We start from the raw sequence: 19,024 nt of genomic DNA, 5'->3' as shown, positions 1-19,024 counted from the left end.
ATACAATTGTGCAGAGATATGAAAATTCCTGTCAAATGTCCAATCCAGGTTTACCAGGACAACAAAGCATGTTTGGCTTTGCTGAAGTCTGAAGGTTGTAAGCAAAGCACGAAGCACTTGCAATTAAAATTGCAGCATGCTAGGGAATGTATTCAGAAGGGACTCGTAACGGTGTCCTATATGCCAGGTAATAAAATTCCTGCTGATGTATTATCCAAGATTGTATCAAGGGATCAACACTGTACCTATGTGCAGAAGTTGGGTTTGTACTGATATTGTACGAACACGCTGCCCAGTGATGTTCACAGAAAGGGGGAGGATGTTGGTTTCTGTTTTCCTTCACTGTGCAGCGAAAGGGCTTGTCACGAGACAGGTGTTTACATTCCACAGTCTGTACTGTACTGTTGGAGTTTCTCACGGGAAAGGGAGACTGGATGTGACGTACACTGGTTTCCTGTTTTTCACTGTGTTGTTTCTCTCCAAGCTGTCGAGGAGAGAGGATGCTTTTCTGCTCCGGCAGAGGCAAGATGTCTTTCTGTAATATAACTGCTTTGAACTGTAAATAAAGCAACCAAGAGTATGCAGCACGTACTCCTCATCCTTCTGCTGGGCACGGAACTCTGCTTTAACCAACACGTGGGCGGGTTTTCACTCAAGAGGAGACATGGGCTGGGCTGGCGAGACAAAGGCAGAAAAGCGAGCGGCGGTGGGCGGAGTCTGAGTGCCAGGCAGTGCCGGCCGGTGTCTGGCCCGAGCGGAGGGGCGTGGCCCGAGCGAAGAGGGGCGGAGACTCCGGTTCGTCGCGGTGAGCTGAAACTTGCGGAGGAAGCAGCAGCCGCCAGAACTGAAAAAAGCCATGGCGGAGGCAGCAGCCGAGAAAGGTGAGCGCGAGCCGCGCCTGTCACGTGACCGTCGTTAGGGCACGTGACGGACTATGCGTTTCCTTCCCTCCCCGCTCTTCTTTTGCTTAATTGAGAAAGAGGAAATCACGGTCCTTCCTCCCGTTAATAGAGAACTGAAGAGCGCGCGTGCGAGGCTCTTTGCACATGCTCAGAGCTTCACTGCCCAAGCTCAGAATCGACCTCTTGATCGCTTGCCTGGAGGCCCTTCTCTTTTTTTACACACCTCTCCGGGCGTTAAAAATAATGTCTTGTACTCAAGCCCTGCTTAAGCCTTCCTCCTTGCCTCTACACTGAATTTCTTACGGGTTGAGCGGCGTGGTGGGCAGATTTCCTCCCCCTTCCCCCACTGAATATCGCCTGACGGTCATTTTAGAGGGGTTGTGTTTCTGTGTTTTGCCTTTAGGGAGTCCTTGCTTCTCTCTTGCTCCACTGAGTCTGTTTTTGTGGTCCCAGCTTGAGCCCAATATCGTATTTACATGAAGATTTATATTCTGCTTCTTAACTCGATGTCCTGTCAAATATTAAAACCTAGGAACATGTATATTGAAACTTCCAAGAAAATACAAAATAAACCTGCAGCAAATGCTCCCCTGCATGCACATTCAAATTATAAGCTTTGCAATGGTCAGTGTGAAGTTCCTTTCTGTGATTCCTGCCTCACCTCTTTTGTCTGCCAGGGAACCACATGAAAGTAGGGTCCCATTGAAATACACTGCAATATTTGATGTGAACATATTAGCTGCTTTCAGGGTGGTGATGTCAGTGCTCCCATAATTATGTTAGCAAGCAAAAACAGTGTTGTATTCAGCTTAAATTTACTTAAGAGTAGACCCTTTATATTAATAATAATAATTTATTACAGTGGTGCCTCGCAAGACGAAAAGAATCAGTTCCGCGAGTCTTTTCGTCTTGCGGTTTTTTCGTCTTGCGAAGCAAGCCCATTGGCGGATTAGCGCTATTGACATTTTAAGGGCTAAAAACGGCTTTTTTAGGCTTAAGGGATTAGCAACCCCATAGGGAAATTCGTCTTGCGAAGCGCCTCTGCAAACGGAAAACCCTTTCATCTTGTGGGTTTTCCGTCTTGCGAGGCATTCGTCTTGCGGGGCACCACTGTATTTATACCCAGCCCATCTGGCTGGGTTTCCCTTTGGAATTAATGTACCTAAGTTAGCCATGGCTATTAATTTCAAGAAGTCTACTCTTGAGTAGAACTGACATCAGCTACAGCCCACAATTTCCAAGTGGGGCACAACTGTCTTAGTATCAATTGTTTCATTGCACATTGTAATTGTGAAACACAATCATGGGTAAAATTGCCATCTGTGAGACTCCCCCTCCCTTAGTTTTGCAACTTTTGCCTTATGTTCATTTTTGTCTGCAGCTTACTACAGATTCCTTGTGCTCTTCTTCAATTGCCTCCTGACCTTTGGCTCTTACTTCTGCTTTGATATCCCCAGTGTTTTGCAAGAGCAGTTTCAAGGGGTAAGTGCTTAGGTGGGAATGAGCAACAGCATTCTGTAAAAGGTCATATTGACTGCAGTCTTGAGACAAAATGGGTTGGTGGGGTATAAATACAAAATGTCTCTGAGCCCAAGTCTTTTCAAGCTGACCAGGTCAAAGAAGAGAGCTGTTTCCACAGCTGAAGAGCATATACAGTCATGTTGTTGTTGTTTAGTCGTTTAGTCGTGTCCGACTCTTCGTGACCCCATGGACCAGAGCACGCCAGGCACTCCTGTCTTCCACCGCCTCCTGCAGTTTGGTCAGGCTCATGTTTGTAGCTTCGAGAACACTGTCCAACCATCTCGTCCTCTGTCGTCCCCTTCTCCTTGTGCCGTCCATCTTTCCCAACATCAGGGTCATTTCCAGGGAGTCTTCTCTTCTCATGAGGTGGCCAAAGTATTGGAGCCTCAACTTCACGATCTGTCTTTGCAGTGAGCACTCAGGGCTGATTTCCTTAAGAATGGATAGGTTATATACAGTCATACCTCGGGTTAAATACGCTTCGAGTTGAGAGCGTTCAAGTTGCGCTCTGCGGCAACCCGGAAGTAACGGAGCGTGTTACTTCTGGGTTTCGCTGCTTGCGCATGCGCAGATGCTCAAAATGACGTCATGCACAGAAGCGGCAAAAAGCGATGCGCGCGTGCGCAGACGTGCTGCTGCTAGATACATTTACCTCTAGATGCGAACGGGGCTCTGGAACGGATCCCATTCGTATCTAGAGGTACCACTGTATGTTGGAATTATTTTTGTTGCCTCCAGGACTCAAGCAAAACTGATAGTTTAAATGCCGTCACAGTTTCTACAGACTAGATTTGTACATCTTTGTCCAAAATGCAACATACCTGGAATTCATTTTCAGTTGGAGTACTTTAGACATCAGGGGAGGGGAACACATGACCTCCCAGATGTTGGACACCAACCCTCATCAGCCTCAGCCAGCATGAGCAATGGTCAAGGATGATTGTGGGCATTGTAGTCCAGCTACATGAGGTGTCTCCTCCCTGGATTAGAAGGATTCATGGCTGAGGATAAGTTTATCATTATGTGTACTAATGGAAAACTCAGTTCTGTGAGTGGCCAAAGTGGTACCATTTAAAGGAGAGGTATTGGCAGGCTCCAGGGAGACAATGAAGGTTTGCAGAACTCCACAAAGCTTCCCAATAAGGACTGAATGGGCCCAGTGGTCACAGAACACTGGTTTAGTGTTGGGAGGAGAACAAGATACAAGGTGAAGGTCTCTCTCAGCTCTCCAACTCTGTCAGCTAAGATCCTTTAAGTAGAGATAGACCTGGAATTTTTGCATGCAGAGCACTGATCAGTTGCTGAGCTGTGGCACTGGCCTGTCCTAAAAGTATATGTCTTCTCCAACCATTTAAAACCATTTCCCTCCTTTTGTATGAGGGCCAACCACTTCCTACTCTCTACCTATAATTCCCAAGAGTCCTAACAGTTTGCTACATGAAATAATCTTAGGAAATAGATAAAGAGCATTAGCCACCTAAGGCAAAGCAAGCAACTGGGTGTCTTGGAATAGCTGAATCCAGAAGTCCCCCTACTCAACCCCTTGTTTATTTCTGGAACTCATTTCCTTTTACTCTGACTTATATAGAATCTAACCTGTCCCAATGGCACGCACCACAATGGCACAGGGCATAATGGAACTGACTGTGTGGAAGGCCTGGGAATGACGCCTGAAGAGTACAATCTTCTGTATGCTATCTATGCCTGGACGTAAGTCATTCTTCTGTATCTTCCTATATACATTAAAAAGTAAGGCTATCGGCATGCTGCAGTTTCAGGGGCTACCAATAGGCCAACTCCAGCGTGACAAATGGCAGATAGGCAAGTGAGAAAGTAGCATGGGGGGGCAGGTGGCCCATGCGAGCTGTTTAACTCTGTGTGTGTGTGTGTGCGCGCGCGCATGCATGCGTGCATGTGTGTATTATTCACAGTGCCATTTGGCCAATAACTCAATGAAGCTCTCCCCTCCATTAAATGCAACTGCAGCAAGGTTTGGCAGAGTGTAGAGGGGTACCGTATTTTTCGCCCTATAGGACACACTTTCCCCCCTCCAAAAATGAAGGGGAAATGTGTGTGCGTCCTATGGGGCGAATGCAGGCTTTCGCTGAAGCCTGGAGAGCGAGAGGGGTCGGTGCGCACCGACCCCTCTCGCTCTCCCGGGCTTCAGGAAGCTATCCGCAAGCCGTGGGAGAGCTGCGCAGCGGATAGCAGCCTGTTCTGGGGGCTGGGGTTGGGGGAAGCTCGGGCTTCCCCCGCCCCAGCCCCGCACCTGGGGGGGGGAAATAATTTTTTTTCTTTATTCCCCCCCCCAAAAAAAAACTAGGTGCACCCTATGGGCCGGTTCGCCCTATGGGGCGAAAAATATGGTACTTCCCTGAGCAAACATCCTCTCCATTTATATTTATCTTTTAAGTATATCTATGTATATGTGGGGATGTATATGGGAAAGGCTGTCAGTGGCTGCTAACAATGTTGACTGAGTTCTCCTGTCAGAGGCAGCATGTATCTGAGTACCAGGTACTGGGAATCACAAGTGCAGAGGGTGCTGTGTTCTCCTGCCATAGAATTGTAGAGCTGGAAGGGACCACAAGGATCATCAAGTCCAGTCCCCTGTAATGCAGGAATCTTTTTGCCCAACGTGAAGCTCGAACCCACAACCCTGAAATCAAGAGTCTTATGCTCTAACAACTGAGCTTTAATCTGGGCTGGTATGCATCTGAGTACCAGGTGCAGAGGGTGCTATGTACACAAGTCCTGTTTTGGAGCTTTGCATAGGGCATGTGGTTAGTTACTGTGAGAGCTGGATGTTAGACTAGATGGGCCTTTGGTCTGCTCCAGCAGGGCTCTTCTAACACAGAAACAGGAAATAAGTAAAAGCAAACACATTTTTTAAAATAAAAAAACCAATAACTCTATTTTTCTTTTGTTTCCCATAGCAATGCACTGGTGGTGATCATGGCTGGCTTTTTAATTGACAAACTGGGAAATCGCTGTAAGTTCTGAGGCGTTGAACTATGGCTGATTGTTCGCCCTCCCCACTTGACTTCTTGCTTTCAGAGGTCATCTGGTGAATCCATTCTGTGTGCTCCTTTGTTTTCCATTTGTTTTCTGTGACGCAGTTGGCAAGGATGCAAAACGGGACTTTTTGTTATGCGGCACCCAGTATACTTGGCGGCCTAAGTCATTTAGGGCTTTAAACACTAATATGAGCACTTTGAATTGGGCCCGGAAACAAACTGGAAACCTATGAAGCTGTTTTAGAAAGGTGTTGTGTGCATTGGAATAAACCTGTGTGAATTGGAATATATCTGTACACAGTTTATGGTCGATGCCAGCATTTAACAGAACAACCCAAACTGTGGGAAAGTGCCCACTGGTGATACACCAGCTTACCAGTATACCTGAAGGAACGTCTCCACCTCCATCGTTCAGCCCAGACACTGAGGTCCAGTTCCAAGGTCCTTCTGGCAGTTCCCTCACTGCGGGAAGTGAGGTTACAGGGAACCAGGCAGAGGACCTTCTCAGTAGTGGCACCCGCCCTGTGGAACGCCCTTGTATCAGATGTCAAGGAAATAAACAACTATCTGACTTTTAGAAGGCATCTGAAGGTTTAGGGAAGTTTTTATCGTTTTTTAATATTCTGTTGGGAGCCACCCAGAGTAGTTGGGTTAACCCAGCCAGATGGGTGGGGTACGAATAATAAATTATCATTATTAAAAGCCCCTGTGTCCAAACCCCAGTTTAGGAGACACTGAAGCTGGCAGAGTGTATTTCTGCCAATGTGGGATTTCCTCTGCTAGCGGTTCTCCAGGTGTGCTGTTCCCCAGCTCAACACATCTGGAGTTTGGATTAGTGGAGGCTAGTCCATTAGAGCGAATGGGGCAGTGACCAGCCAACTCAGTCTGCCCTCAGCTCACCCCCACCTGTCTTATGTTCTTTCTTACAACCACCCCAGGAGGTAGCACTGGTTGTCAGCTTCATCCTCCTTAGTCTCAGTGTTGCCCTTGTGGAATTCAGTGGGGAGGAGGATGGGGACAGAGCTGCAATTACCTGTCATTGGCTCTGTCTCCACTTTGCTCTGGCTTCACATACCATTGGCCTCCTGCCTTCTGCCCTGCCATTTGCAATGGGCACAAGCTGCCACTGGTTTGGATTACACAATATCACGGGAAGAGTGTTCACTGAGATGTGCCCATTAGCAGCGAACCAGAGACATGCAAAATGGGCCAGTAATGTTTCCCTGTTGGATGCCATTCCAATTAATAGACAGGCATTGCGTGCTCAAGTCTTATCGAAATAGTCATAAACCTGGATCCAAGAACTGGCCTCCTCTTACTTCTCCAGTTTGCATAGTTGTTAAAAGCCCATTTGCCTTGATTTAATGAACTTCTTCCATCATCTTCTTCCCTAGTTGGTGTATTTCTCTTCTCTTTCCTCACTGTCCTGGGATCATCCATATTTGCTCTGGGCTCTCACTTCAGAGGAACTCCGTACCTCTTGCCGCTGATGCTGACGGGCAGGTTGCTTTTCGGCTCTGGAAACGGGTCACTGACAAGTAAGGAGAGAAAGAAATCTTTTTTTCAGTTAAGACAGGGGTGGCTTAATTTTGTAGATTTTGATTGCTGTGCATTGCCTTGGGGAATCGGGGAATCCAATGTCATATGTGTTTTTCATGGATAAATGTCTGTACTGCTGATTGGAGATGCTCTGGTTTCCATTTCTGGTCTTTTCCCTTCTAGTGTTCACATGATTTCACATTTAGCTTTTTTGTTTTTTATTGTTTGTTTGTGACTGTTCTGTTCACTACTGTCAGGGGTTCAGGAGCAGAGGCACAGGAAAGGGAGGAAATAGAGAGCGAGGGGGAGGAGTCCGAAGGAAATGTTAGCGATGACAGCGGTCCGAGGTCTCTGAGTCTTTCCAGCGAGTCGGAAGATTCACAGAAAGGGGCTCCCATGGTCAGGGCAAGGGGGGTGCCTAGGGGGACACCCCAGGAAGAAGGGGCCAGAGGGGACTCAGAGAGCAGCAGTTGGAAATCAGGACCAGCGTCCACACCAGAGTGCAGTAGGGGGGAGGAGTCCCAGGCATCGGGATCAGGCGGCGCACTGCCAGCGGGAGGACATGAGGCAGGATTGGCCACGCCTCCATCGGGGAGCGAGGAAACGGTCGAGAGGAAGGTTGAAGGCTGGGTGCGCGCGCCAAGTTCAAATGTACAGGAGGGCGGCACAGTTGACAGCCCGGATAGGGAGCCAGGTCCCAAAGCCCGCCGAAGAGAGCGGGAGGAGTCAGGGGGGTCAACGTCTGCGTCGGAAGAATCCAGGAAGGAAGGGACCCCGGGGGGTAGCAGGACCCAGAGGAGAAAGGAGAGACGGAAGAGGTGGAGTAAGGCTAGAATCTTGAACTGGTGTACAGGGGGCGGAGATTCAGATGGAGCTTCGCCGATCTAAACCCTAGACGTAGAGCTGGGGCGCTCCGGCTTGAAAATGGAAACTGTACTTCAATAAAGACTTTTGTACATTACTACCGGCTAGCGTTGGTCCTCTGTGAGCTGGGACCTGGAGCCAGCTCTGACAACTACCTTGGGTATTTTATGGAAATATGGGCTATAGGTTTTGTTATCAACTCTTCTCCATTTTCAGCATCTATCTTTTTCATGAAATCACTTAATAACACTGCTGTCTTTCCTGCTTTTTGAGTTGTGCAGAATCGTATCACAGCCTTCTGGTTCAAGGGGAAGGAGTTGGCTCTGGCGTTTGGGCTAACACTCTCCTTTTCCCGGCTCGGAAGTGTCCTCAACTTCTTCTTCACCCAGCAGTTTGAAAGTCACTTTGGCATCCAGTGGACTCTCTGGGGAGGTGAGTTTCATGTCAGCTTGCCTCTACAGTAGGGGCCTGAGAACCTGAGGGTTCACATTCCATTCTGGACAACTTTCTACGGCCCACATACCAGTGGTCCGTGTGGTCAGAGGCAAAAGTGGTCAGAACAGCGAACATGAATTTTCCCTTTGTACAGTAGGCCGTTTTCTACATATACTCGCACTCTCTCTGCTCTATGCTTCATCCTGGCAAAACAAGAAGCATTATCAGAGTCCCAGGGAGCGTTCCAGCCAGACCAAAACAAACTCAAGCAGGGCTGGTGAGAGATGTGACTAGAGAGAGTGTGCGGTCTGGGGAGAGTCCCAGGGGCTTTATAGAGAGGCCTGGGATGCTTTGTTGCCCCCCCCCCGGGCCTTAAATTTCCCATTCCTGAAATGGAGCCTTTCAAGAAGGTCAGTTTATATTGCAGCGAATACACTGTGTGCTCAAGCAAGCACTTCAGTGTCCAAATACCATATTTTCGCCAATAGGAAGTAGCAGTGCTTGTTGCCGGACACAATATGATTCTTGACTTGGTTATTAGGCCCGTTGCAATGTGAAATGCTGTCTGGAATGTGGCTGCATGAGTGTGCAGGCAGCTACATACACTAGTGCCCTATGGCATCAGTGGTGATGAACAATGCAACTCTTAATGCACTTCCAAGTAGGAATTGTGCTTTGGTGCTAGTAGGGGTGGTCATCCTGCAAACATGACCCTAACTGACTAGCTAAAATATATGTGTGTGTGTGTGTTGCGGCGGGAGAAGACCCTTGCCAGTTTCACCTCTCTAGTATTTTTTTTTTTGCAATTAGCTGGGCTTCCTGTCCCCAAATGAACCCAAACCATGTTCTTGTCTAACACACCCTTAAAGCATTCCAGTGATCACAGTTCCACCCATCAGTTGTTCCTCTCTGCCTGCAGGGACTTTGTTATGTGTCCTGGGCTTTCTTTCTGCTGTCGTCGTCAGTGTGCTGGACAAGGTGGGCATGAAGCAGCTCGGATTGGATGGAGTTATCCAGCAAGAGTCCAAGAAAGTGGTACGTGAGGCAGAAGTTGCATTGAGCCACATATGCTTGGTTTTCCATTGCGAGCTTTGTGTGCAAAGCCCGAGAGCCTCATTTATCACTGGCAGCCAGGAGAGGGAGCAAGTGCCTTTTAGCAAAAGTCTCCAAGCTGTAGCTCCCCAATTTTCTTTCTCTGCAAAGAGTGGGCGGTGTGCTTGTGACCCCGAAAGCTTTTTGCCCATCAAGTATGTTTGACTGGCAGCTGTTTGGCCCATCTAGGACAGCACCACGAATTTGGACCCTTATTTGAGTCAACAGTGACCTGGAGTTTTGGTTCTCATTGCCATGGCATGATGTAATCTTGTTTGTGGGGACCCTTTTTTGCTCTGCAGCTTCATGCACTGTTGGTTTATTACTGGAAGAACAGGAAAGGTCTCTTTCCCCACTACATTCAATGTAGGGAGCCCCGAACACCGGCTGTAAAGATACTGGCATGAACTGCCAGAGCCAGATTTGAATGAAACCTCAATGCTGCACTAGGCTTAGTGCTGGATTTATGCACAGGCTAAGTAATCCACAGCTTACGGCCCCAAAATACATATTTTTCACTACATCCCAAGTTTTACATAATTGATTTTTTAAAATAAAGGAAACTGGGAAACGGAGTCTATGATATGATACTGCTCTGTCCCTGAGCTAGTGTTGTCACAGAATATTTCCGTTCTTATCCTTCCTGACTAAAAAGGTATAATAATAATTTGTGTGGTGATCCTCTTTCCTTAGGTAGTAGTGGTGAAAATTCAGCCCTAGAGCAGGGATGGAAAACCTGAGGCCCTTTAGGTAATGTTGGACTTCACCTCCCATCAGCCAGAGCTGGCATGACCAGTGGTGAGGAATGATGGGAATTGTAGTCCAGGGACACCTGAAGGGCCAGAGATTCCTCATCCCTGCCCTGGAGCTTTTAACCTTCAGAGTTTTGGATGAGGACATGGTGCCATTTGCGTAAGTTACAGGAAACCTCTTAGGAGCAGACTGACAACTGAACCAATGACTGGACAAGCCTGGACAGTCATCTGCTTGAGATGCTTTATATCTGGATCTCCTGCATGGAGCAGCGAGGTGAACCAGATAGTTGAAAAAGACCCTCCAACTCTGTGATTCTATGATGTGCATTTTATTTTTCTCTAATTGGCAGCGGGTTCAGGATGTCCGACACCTACCACTTCGCTATTGGCTCCTGGTCCTGACCATCATGTTTTTCTACAACGGGGTCTTTCCTTTCGTGGCGGATGCCAGGTAAACGGTTTACTGTGGTGGTTTTAGTGACTCGTCCCAATGCTGAGGTTTGGTTGAAGCTGGAAGAAGTATGAATGTTAATAAGTGAGTGAGAAGTGGGCAGAATGGCCCAAACTCATACGGACTGGGCAGCAGAGTCCCCTCTACTACATTAGTTTTGTCTAGCTCTGCCTTGCCAATCTGGTTCTCATATGTGGCCCTAGAACAAACTAGGCCTAGAAGGGTTCAGGATTACTAGTTTCCAGAGTATTCCCTGTTGGCAAATCAATACCATTCCCGTTGGACTTAAAACTTGTAGGATGAACTGTGATTTAATGGCTGCACTGGCTGCTGGTCCATTTCTGGGCCCAGTTCAAAGTACTGGTACACACCTTCAAAGCAGGGATGAAGATCCTGTGGCCAGGTGTTGCCAGCTACAACTCCTGTATCACTGGCCATGCTGCTGGTGCCTGTTGGGAGTCCAACATCTGGAGGTTTGCAGGGTTCCCCATCCCTGCTTCAAAGTACTTTATGGCTTGGACCCAGGGTAGATGAAGGTCTGGCTTTTTGCTTCTGTTGCATGAGATGATTATCAGAAGACTGTCTTTCAAAGTCTTATGAAGCATCTCTGATTTCAAAATACAGGGGTACCTCTGGTTACGTACTTAATTCATTCCAGAGGTCCATTCTCAACCTGAAACTGTTCTTAACCTGAAGCACCACTTTAGCTAATGGGGCCTTCCGCTGCTGCCACGCCGCCGGAGCCCGACTTCTGTTCTCATCCTGAAGCAAAGTTCTTAATCTGAAGCGTATGTAACCCGAGGTACCACTGTATAGTAAAAACCATATACATATTTTTTTTTTTAAAAAGCATTCTAAAACAGATAAAACATTCTAAAACATTAAATGCATTCTCTCAGCCAGTGACCTCAGGAACAGTGCATTGTAGCCATCCAATGTCTGGGTAAACGGGAGTGTTTTAAAATTCTTGCTAAGCCAATAATGAGGGAGACAGACACACCTCATCTCATTACTATGTCAGGTAAGCTGCTTTGGGAAAGTTCTTCAAGGATGGGAGATAAATCCTAATAACAGCAGCAGCAGCAACTCCTCTTCCTCAAGCGGGAGGGTAGATACCAAAGGCCTGATACCTTTGCAGAGCTTTCAGAAGTCATTAATTCTGGAAAGAGTCCTCTTTTCAATACATCCTGAGTGGCTGCAGCCAAAAAGCCCCCTGGCACCCAGCCAGCTTCTTGGGCTGTGCTTGGTCTTCCAAGTGCCCTACATGGCAGCTCTTGGCTCGTATTGCAGCTTCCTCAGGCTGGGGCTCCTTTTCCTTGTCTTGGGAGATCTCATCCTTTCTGATTCCACCTTAAAATGCTGTGACCTTGGCAGATTTCCTGCACTGCTCTTCTACATCAGCAAAACGTGTATTGATTGGAGGGGTTGAGATGTGACGTTAAGCCATTGGTACAGTGAGACAATTTTAGACTCTGGACTTAATGGGTCTTTTTTTTTAAGGGGGGTTGTTGTCTTTAGATGGTCATGTGTATTACGCCACTTACTATGAAATGTGGCAAGCTAGCCATGCTGTGTTTTGGGGGGCTTCCACCTCATTCTTTTGACGTCTGCCTCAAAAGTCCTGCCCTGATGGCACCACTATGTTAGGTAAGTGCAAAGCCAAACAGGAGTTTTGCTAGGGATTTAAAGACTCTGGTCACAGGCATGGTCTACGGCAGGGGTAGCCAATGTGATGGCCTCTAGATGCTGTTGTACCATAGCTCTGATCAGCCCTGGGCAGAAGGCCAGTTTATCAAACAACGTTGTTTTTATTCTCAGGGAGCTCTAGCAATTGTTGCTTTATAAGGAAATGATGGTCTCCTTAATAGCTCTCAGAACCCTTAGGAAGCTGCAGGATTCCCTGGGGGAAGCCATGACTGTTAAACAGTACTTAAAATATATGGTGCAGATGTGGCCATTTGTCTGCAGAGGCCCTTGGAAAAAATCAAGGCAGAAGAGCTCAATTGTTTCCATATGGATAAAAAGGAAACCTTTCTGTCATGTGATCTAGAATCTTAATGGGCTTCTCTCTCCTGCAACCCTTTCCAGCAAGTTTATCCAAGATAAGTATCCTGGCTATACCCAACAGGCAGCTGCTTACATTGCTGGGGCAGTTTACGACAGCTCCCTTGTTCTCTCTGCGGCAGTCGGCATACTGATCGTAAGTACTTGTGTCACTGGCTTTGGTGTAACGCTTGGGCGGGGGTTGGAATTCCTTGACATGGTTTCTGCAGGGCAAGAGCTGCACATTCAGCTATTCCAGTGGAGTAGCAGGATTTTGCAAATCGAAATGAGGAGGGCTGGGTTTTGGAACCTGACCGCAAGTTAGATCAAATCATAGATTGGATTGCTTTTATATATATTTTTTAAAAGCCTTACAATGCGCTGTATTTTCTCGTGTATAACACCCCCCCCCCCGGTGTATAAGACGCCCCCTATTTTGGGGGACACAAAATTAAGAAAAGGGGGGAGGCTTGCCCACAGTTGTTGAATTTTGGGGGGCTGGTTTGCCTAGATCGACAATTGGTATCGCACGCGTCACCAATTCCGCCAATCATCTGCCCGCTCGCCAACATCAGTCGCCAATCGACAGCAGCATTTGCTGCAGCCACTAATCACCTGCCAAATCGCCACTAAAAATCTCCTGCTCACGGCAGCAACCAATCCCATTTCTGACATTATTTTATAAGAAAAAAAACCTCGTCTTATACACAGAAAACTTTGGCATTTTAGACAACCAAGCAGATCGCTAAGCATTACAGCAGTGTATGTAGAATTATTACTTTTTTCCATTTTTCAGGATTATGTTGGACTGAGAGGTGTATTTGCCGTTGGCTGCGCAGTGCTGACTTTGCCCGTCTTTGCCCTCTTGGCTTTCACGTTCGTTCCTCCACTTGTCTCTACCATCTGGCTGGGCATTACCTACTCCTTTGCAGCCGTAAGTCATCAGAAATGTGATGTTATCTCCCCATTACTGGTTTCTGCTTCCCTAGAATACACGGGGTAGGTTCGACATCATTTACCTAGCGCCTGCCTCATTAGAGGAAGTTTCCATGTTCCCTCTTTTAGGTACACGGGTGGAAACAAAAGCCGAAGCTGAAAAATATCCATTCCCCCTAGTTTAACAGTCTTACTTCTCAAATCACCTATTTTCTCACTGTTTCTGTTGTTTTAATCACCTCTTAACAGGCTAGCATGTGGCCCTCTATACCCCTTGTGGTCCCCCAGGCAACCTTGGGAACAGCCATGGGGCTTGCAACATCCGTACAGATGATTGGAATTGGCCTCTCTAATGTGATTGTGGGACGGATTCTGGGAACAAAGTCGAGGTGAGAATAGTTGCTTTTCTTCCTCCCTCACAGTTGTGCCGTCAAGAAAATGACACCATTGTCACCATCACTCCTGAACCCCAGATCCCATGTTGCTCACTCCTGAACCCCAGATCCCAAGGCTTGGTGATGGGATCACATTATTTTGCATATGTCTACATGATTGGGCGGGACACAGGTGGCGCTGTGGGTTAAACTACAGAGCCTAGGACTTGCCGATCAGAAGGTGACCTGGAAGCTGTATGCCGGCTCCCTCGGCCAATAAAGCAAGATGAGCACTGCAACCCCAGAGTCGGTCACGACTGGACCTAATGGTCAGGGGTCCCCTTTACCCTTTACATGACTAGGCTGCCATATTTCCATGACTCGTCTGTCAAAAATGGCATCTGGGTTGAATTTTCGGAAACCAGTTAAAATGTCTGGGGAAACCCAAGCATATGGCAGCCCACATTGGAAGTGTTGAATTTTTTGCAAATTTCCAAAAAACTTCAATTTTGGGTGGGGGGAGATTTTGAAACAGAAAAAAAAAAGCAGCCCACAACTTTGGCCAAAAATTAATAATTCCAGTTTTTCACTTCTTGAAAAATGGCAACCCTACTACATGAGGGGATGTAAGTTCTCAAGCAATTGGCTGTCTTGTTTGCCATATGTACATTTATTATTATTTACCTTGCAGTGAGTTAAAGATCCCATTGTGGCGATGGCAACAGATGATGGTCTTCATGCTGGCAAACACCATTGCTTGCATTGTTGCCTCCATCAGCCTCAACATAGTGGACAAGAAGCAGGTAAGGATCAGTATTTGGGGCATTTGCCATAAAGAAGCCTAATTCTGTTCCACATTCCTGCCTGATAATATCTTTCCTTTTTAAAGTTCTGTCCCAAAGATTGCCTAAGGAAATCATCATAATGCACAGCCAAGATTGGCTAAAATTTCAGAACCCCAAACTGGGACATTAAGAAGACTGGTGGTGGCAGCAAAGTTCTGCCCATTTCTTTTGATTTTTGGTCCTCTCTCATTCTTTATGCCACACGCTAATAAGTCAGGTTCCCCCAGCAAAGATGCTGTTGTGCAGGTAACCCGAAATCCTAGCAAAACAATACCACTGCACGTTGGTTTTTTAAAATTCAGTTGTTACTAATTAAGAAAACATTGAATGACTTTATGCAAAGCCACAAGGTTCCACAGTGTATCCAGAAATGGAGGATTTTGTCTTACTGCATTTTCTAGTAAGGAATAAATGTTTGAGGGAGTTGGTTTCAGTTCTAAAGCACCTTTTTCATGAGAGAACTGTAGAGCAGGGGAGGAAGCAGGTCGCTAGACAAATGAGTCTTAACTTTAGACAGACCCAGCCTGACTCCAGTTATTACTGCTAATTACTTTATTTAAAATAGAGATGAGGAGCTTGCAGCCTTTACCTCTTGCTGCTAGGGGTAACCAAAATTGATATGGCTTGTGGGGGGTGGCAGATATGATGTTAAAACTTCTCCCCAGTTCTCTGCTGCTGCTGTCATTGCGACCAACTTCCCTGAATAAGGCCACTAGGGTGTAATTATGACCAGGAGTTAACGCTTCTCAGGCAGACCTGATAGAATGTGATTCCTGCTTTATATGGTGGTGAAATAGGGTTTGGAAAAATCATAGTCTAGCACCCCAGCTGACAGCGAGATTCCAAAAACCCAAAATAATGCCCAGTTTCATTTCCCCGACTTCTTTTTCTAGGGTGGAACATTGAACCGTTCAACAAAGCGCTCATCAACAGAGGAGCCTGCCAGGCAGCCTGTAGACACAGCCCCACTCCTCAGTGAGGTGGAAGATGAAGGATCCATCAACTAGGAAGCCCTCTGTGGGCTACTGTCTAATATTTCATTAAGGAATCTAAACATAAGTCCAACTTACAGTACAGTCCCTTTTTAGGCCCTCGTATACATGTAAGTTGGGCTTATGTTAGGAACGAAAGGGAAATCTTACACTATGAGGTTCTACAAATCTGCCATGTGCCAAGAAAGCCTGTAATACTGCCTCTTGGGCACTGGAGCTGTTTAAGTGCGGTCATAGAAGAATACTTCAACAAGAGGACAGTTATTTCCTGGCTCTCCAGTACAGGCAGAATTTTTCTGCATGTTGTAGTTTGAAAAGCACAGAAGCAACACTAATGGAAGTCAAATCCTACTGAAATCAATGGAAATTCAGTGAGTAAATTTGCAAGTTACATCTTTATCATATAAGACCCACTTAAGCATTGGGATATTCAAAACATGTCTTCTAAGAATCTCTGCTGCAGGCCTAGGTATCTATCCTGTTATTATGTGTGGACATCCTCTTCAAATGTAGCACAATCTCTTGGCGAACGTGAACCTCAAAAAGCTATGGAATGAATAGGAGTCAATATTATTTCATGCTGGCTCATGCCCATGTCTTGACCTAATCCGTTTTCTATGACAGAGGCCCCAAACAAAACTTGGTGTGTATGCACACTGATTCCTTGATATTAGCCAAAATAACAAATGGGAGCTGCAGCAAAATACTGCAATGTCGACTGCTCCAGTTCAAGGTTGTAAGACCACAAGAGCAGCCCTTGCTAGGTCTGTCCAAAGGCCCCTCCAGTCCTGTATTCCGTTCTCACAGTGACTAACCAGATGTTTATGGGAAGCCCATAAGCAGCACCTGAGCACAAGAGTGTTCTACCTGTCATTCCTGGCAGTTGACATTCAGAGGCATACTGTGTCTGAGAGGGAGACTACAGAGGAAAGGGCTATCACTACACCTTGTGGTAGTTCTAATTCTGCACTGTTAGGGTTGCAGTCAGCCATGCCCTTTTCCAGAACGCTTTATTCCATCCCAAGATGGCTACTCTACTGGGCATTTCCCTCCAGCTGCTACTATCTGCCTCTTGTAGTGCTTAGATTGACAACTGGAGAGTGAGCTTGCTATTAGTATATAGGACATACATGCACATGCAGTGGATGAAAAGAAATACTTTACTTATTTGATGGTTTTAGAATTCTTGACAAACATAAGTCCAAATTGATCAAGATCCCCAATGGAGTAGTTTTCAGTGAGTTGGTTGCCTGCCTGCAAATTCCTACATTCTTGCATTGCTGGGAGTTGGACTAGATGACCCTTGGGCTCCCTTCCAACTCTACAGTTCTATGATTCTGTGAAACAGATAATCCTAGCACCTTCCTTCAGGCTATTAAATCTTGCCAAAACTTATCCAGAGCTTGGATGTGGAGCCAGCAACACAACATGTACTGGAAAAACAACTTCTTGGCTTTCATCCCAGGCTTTTACATGGATAATGTTGGCTGTGAGCTATTTGAATAACATATCTATAATACCAGGGGTGGTAGAATCTATGGCTGTCTAGATTATTGGTGGATTACATCTTCCATTATGTCCAACTACTAGCCATTCTGGCTGGGGGCTTATGAGAATTCAACAATATATGGAATACTACAGGTTAGTTACCTCTGCTCTGCAGTAAAAATTGTTTAGAAAGCTGCATTTGACAAATGCCTTCAGTTTAATAAGTTTTCACGTAGGGGGTCTTACCTATTGCATGAATTTGGGCCTTGCCCAGTCTGCAAATGCCCATATGCAGAGAGCTTCCACCAACAATGCCGTGTTTGGAGTAGAGTATTTTTTCCATACCTCCTATGAAGTTCTTGCTCTGCTGATGTCCAAAGAGTTGGGGCTTTTGTGCTCATGTAGCTTTCGAGCACACACCACATCAGTGTTACTAACACAGGACTGTTACGGAGAAAATACTTCCAAGTCTTCCAAAAGGAATAATGTACATCACTAAATATTCCTACTCCAGCAATGGGTAAGGTGGCAGCTATTACCAGCATTATCCTTCTTTGGTACTAGAGTTTAGTAATGTAAACATAAATTTATAGGAAAAGTGTAGGTCATATTTTTGGTCAGAAGGCTACAGAAAAATCTGAAGCAGGGCAGTACTTTGATTCTTAGAAGCCTCAAGGAGGCTTGTCAGATTAATAACACAAGTTAAAAATGTAGTACTCTACCCAGAACAACTTCCAGTCTTTTCCCCCTTTGCCACAATATCTCTTTTTACACCTAGTGATTATGTACAGGAATTTCTACGCTATAATGCAACAACATTAACAGAATGCTGATTTTGGCTTCCTAACGCCACTAGGAGAAAGGAATTAAAAGATTTTTGATATTTCTTAAATGATTTCCTTGAAGTTGTGTGACCACACCAGTATTAAATCACTAGCACAAGTTGATTAACTTAATGACAACACTGCTCATTTTCAAGTACTGGAGAAAAGAGTATTGCTTAATGTTGCTGAGAGGTCAAATTAAGAACCATCTGCAGGCAACCAGAGAATTGTATTGAAAGGCAGCTACTATCTTCAGCTAATGTGAGGACAGAACAGATGGTACAGAAATGAATCCAATAAAGTTAACGCTTCTTTCCTAGTGATTGAAGACTGAGTCAGCCTTGAAGATATTTTACTGCAAAAGAAAGATTCTGTTAGCAATATTAAAAAGTGAAGGAGGTAGAACATTCCCCTCCTTACATAGAGAGTATATATTTAGAAAATGGACTATTTATACTGTAACCTGCTACAAAGATGTTGAGGTAGGGGTTAAGGTGAAAACTAGTCAGTGAAGGGTTTCAAGTCACTGTAGCATAGCTAATGACAATACCACTTCACTGGCCAATAACACACAAAATAAAGTTTCGCGTATTCTGTTTACTTTTTCTTGCAATAGTACTGGCATCAGTGAATTTACACAGCAAAGCATGGGGAACTCTTCTAATAACTTGCATAGCCAAATTGGATGGTGCTTCACTGAGTACCAAAGGATAGGTCCCTTTTCTAAGATGCTTACAAAGTTGACAAAGGGGAAACTGAAGAAGGATGGGGATGAGGTAAACAAATGATATGCAGTTCATTCAGTTGCAAGTATTTGGGCTAAGGCACAGTAGGAATTGAAGAGGTTGTGCCAAACATGCTTCACAGAAGAGATGGATTTTTTGGGAGGATGGTTTTGAAGGAACAGAGAAATGTCATTTAGAAGAATGGTAGCATGAGTTTGGGC

At 45.8% G+C, this 19,024-nt stretch overlaps 1 protein-coding gene across 1 annotated transcript; it reads left to right on the top strand.

Moving 5' to 3' along the window:
- The first annotated feature begins 638 nt into the window (after positions 1 to 638).
- On the top strand, positions 639 to 18,678 carry LOC310664012 (lysosomal dipeptide transporter MFSD1-like). The gene is made up of 13 exons (XM_083412549.1): positions 639 to 881; positions 2,284 to 2,384; positions 4,012 to 4,133; positions 5,360 to 5,415; positions 6,835 to 6,978; positions 8,117 to 8,275; positions 9,198 to 9,313; positions 10,476 to 10,576; positions 12,665 to 12,776; positions 13,416 to 13,553; positions 13,805 to 13,944; positions 14,621 to 14,732; positions 15,668 to 18,678. The coding sequence occupies exons 1-13, from the start codon at positions 857 to 859 to the stop codon at positions 15,779 to 15,781; spliced, it is 1,440 nt and encodes a 479-aa protein (XP_083268675.1). The 5' UTR covers positions 639 to 856; the 3' UTR covers positions 15,782 to 18,678.
- Positions 18,679 to 19,024: the final 346 nt, after the last annotated feature.

The sequence above is a fragment of the Podarcis tiliguerta genome (genome assembly GCF_965153285.1).
Source record: "Podarcis tiliguerta genome assembly, chromosome: 14".
Lineage (NCBI taxonomy): Eukaryota > Metazoa > Chordata > Lepidosauria > Squamata > Lacertidae > Podarcis > Podarcis tiliguerta.
Note: the sequence above shows the minus strand (reverse complement) of the source record. Positions and strands in the feature narration are given on the sequence as shown.

Excerpts from the sequence above, each read along its gene's own strand:
- LOC310664012 (XM_083412549.1), top strand. The coding sequence starts at position 857 with ATGGCGGAGGCAGCAGCCGAGAAAG. Across the intron at positions 6,979-8,116 it reads TGGAAACGGGTCACTGACAA|TTGTGCAGAATCGTATCACA; the intron begins GTAAGGAGAGAA and ends CTGCTTTTTGAG. Across the intron at positions 13,554-13,804 it reads TTACCTACTCCTTTGCAGCC|GCTAGCATGTGGCCCTCTAT; the intron begins GTAAGTCATCAG and ends ACCTCTTAACAG.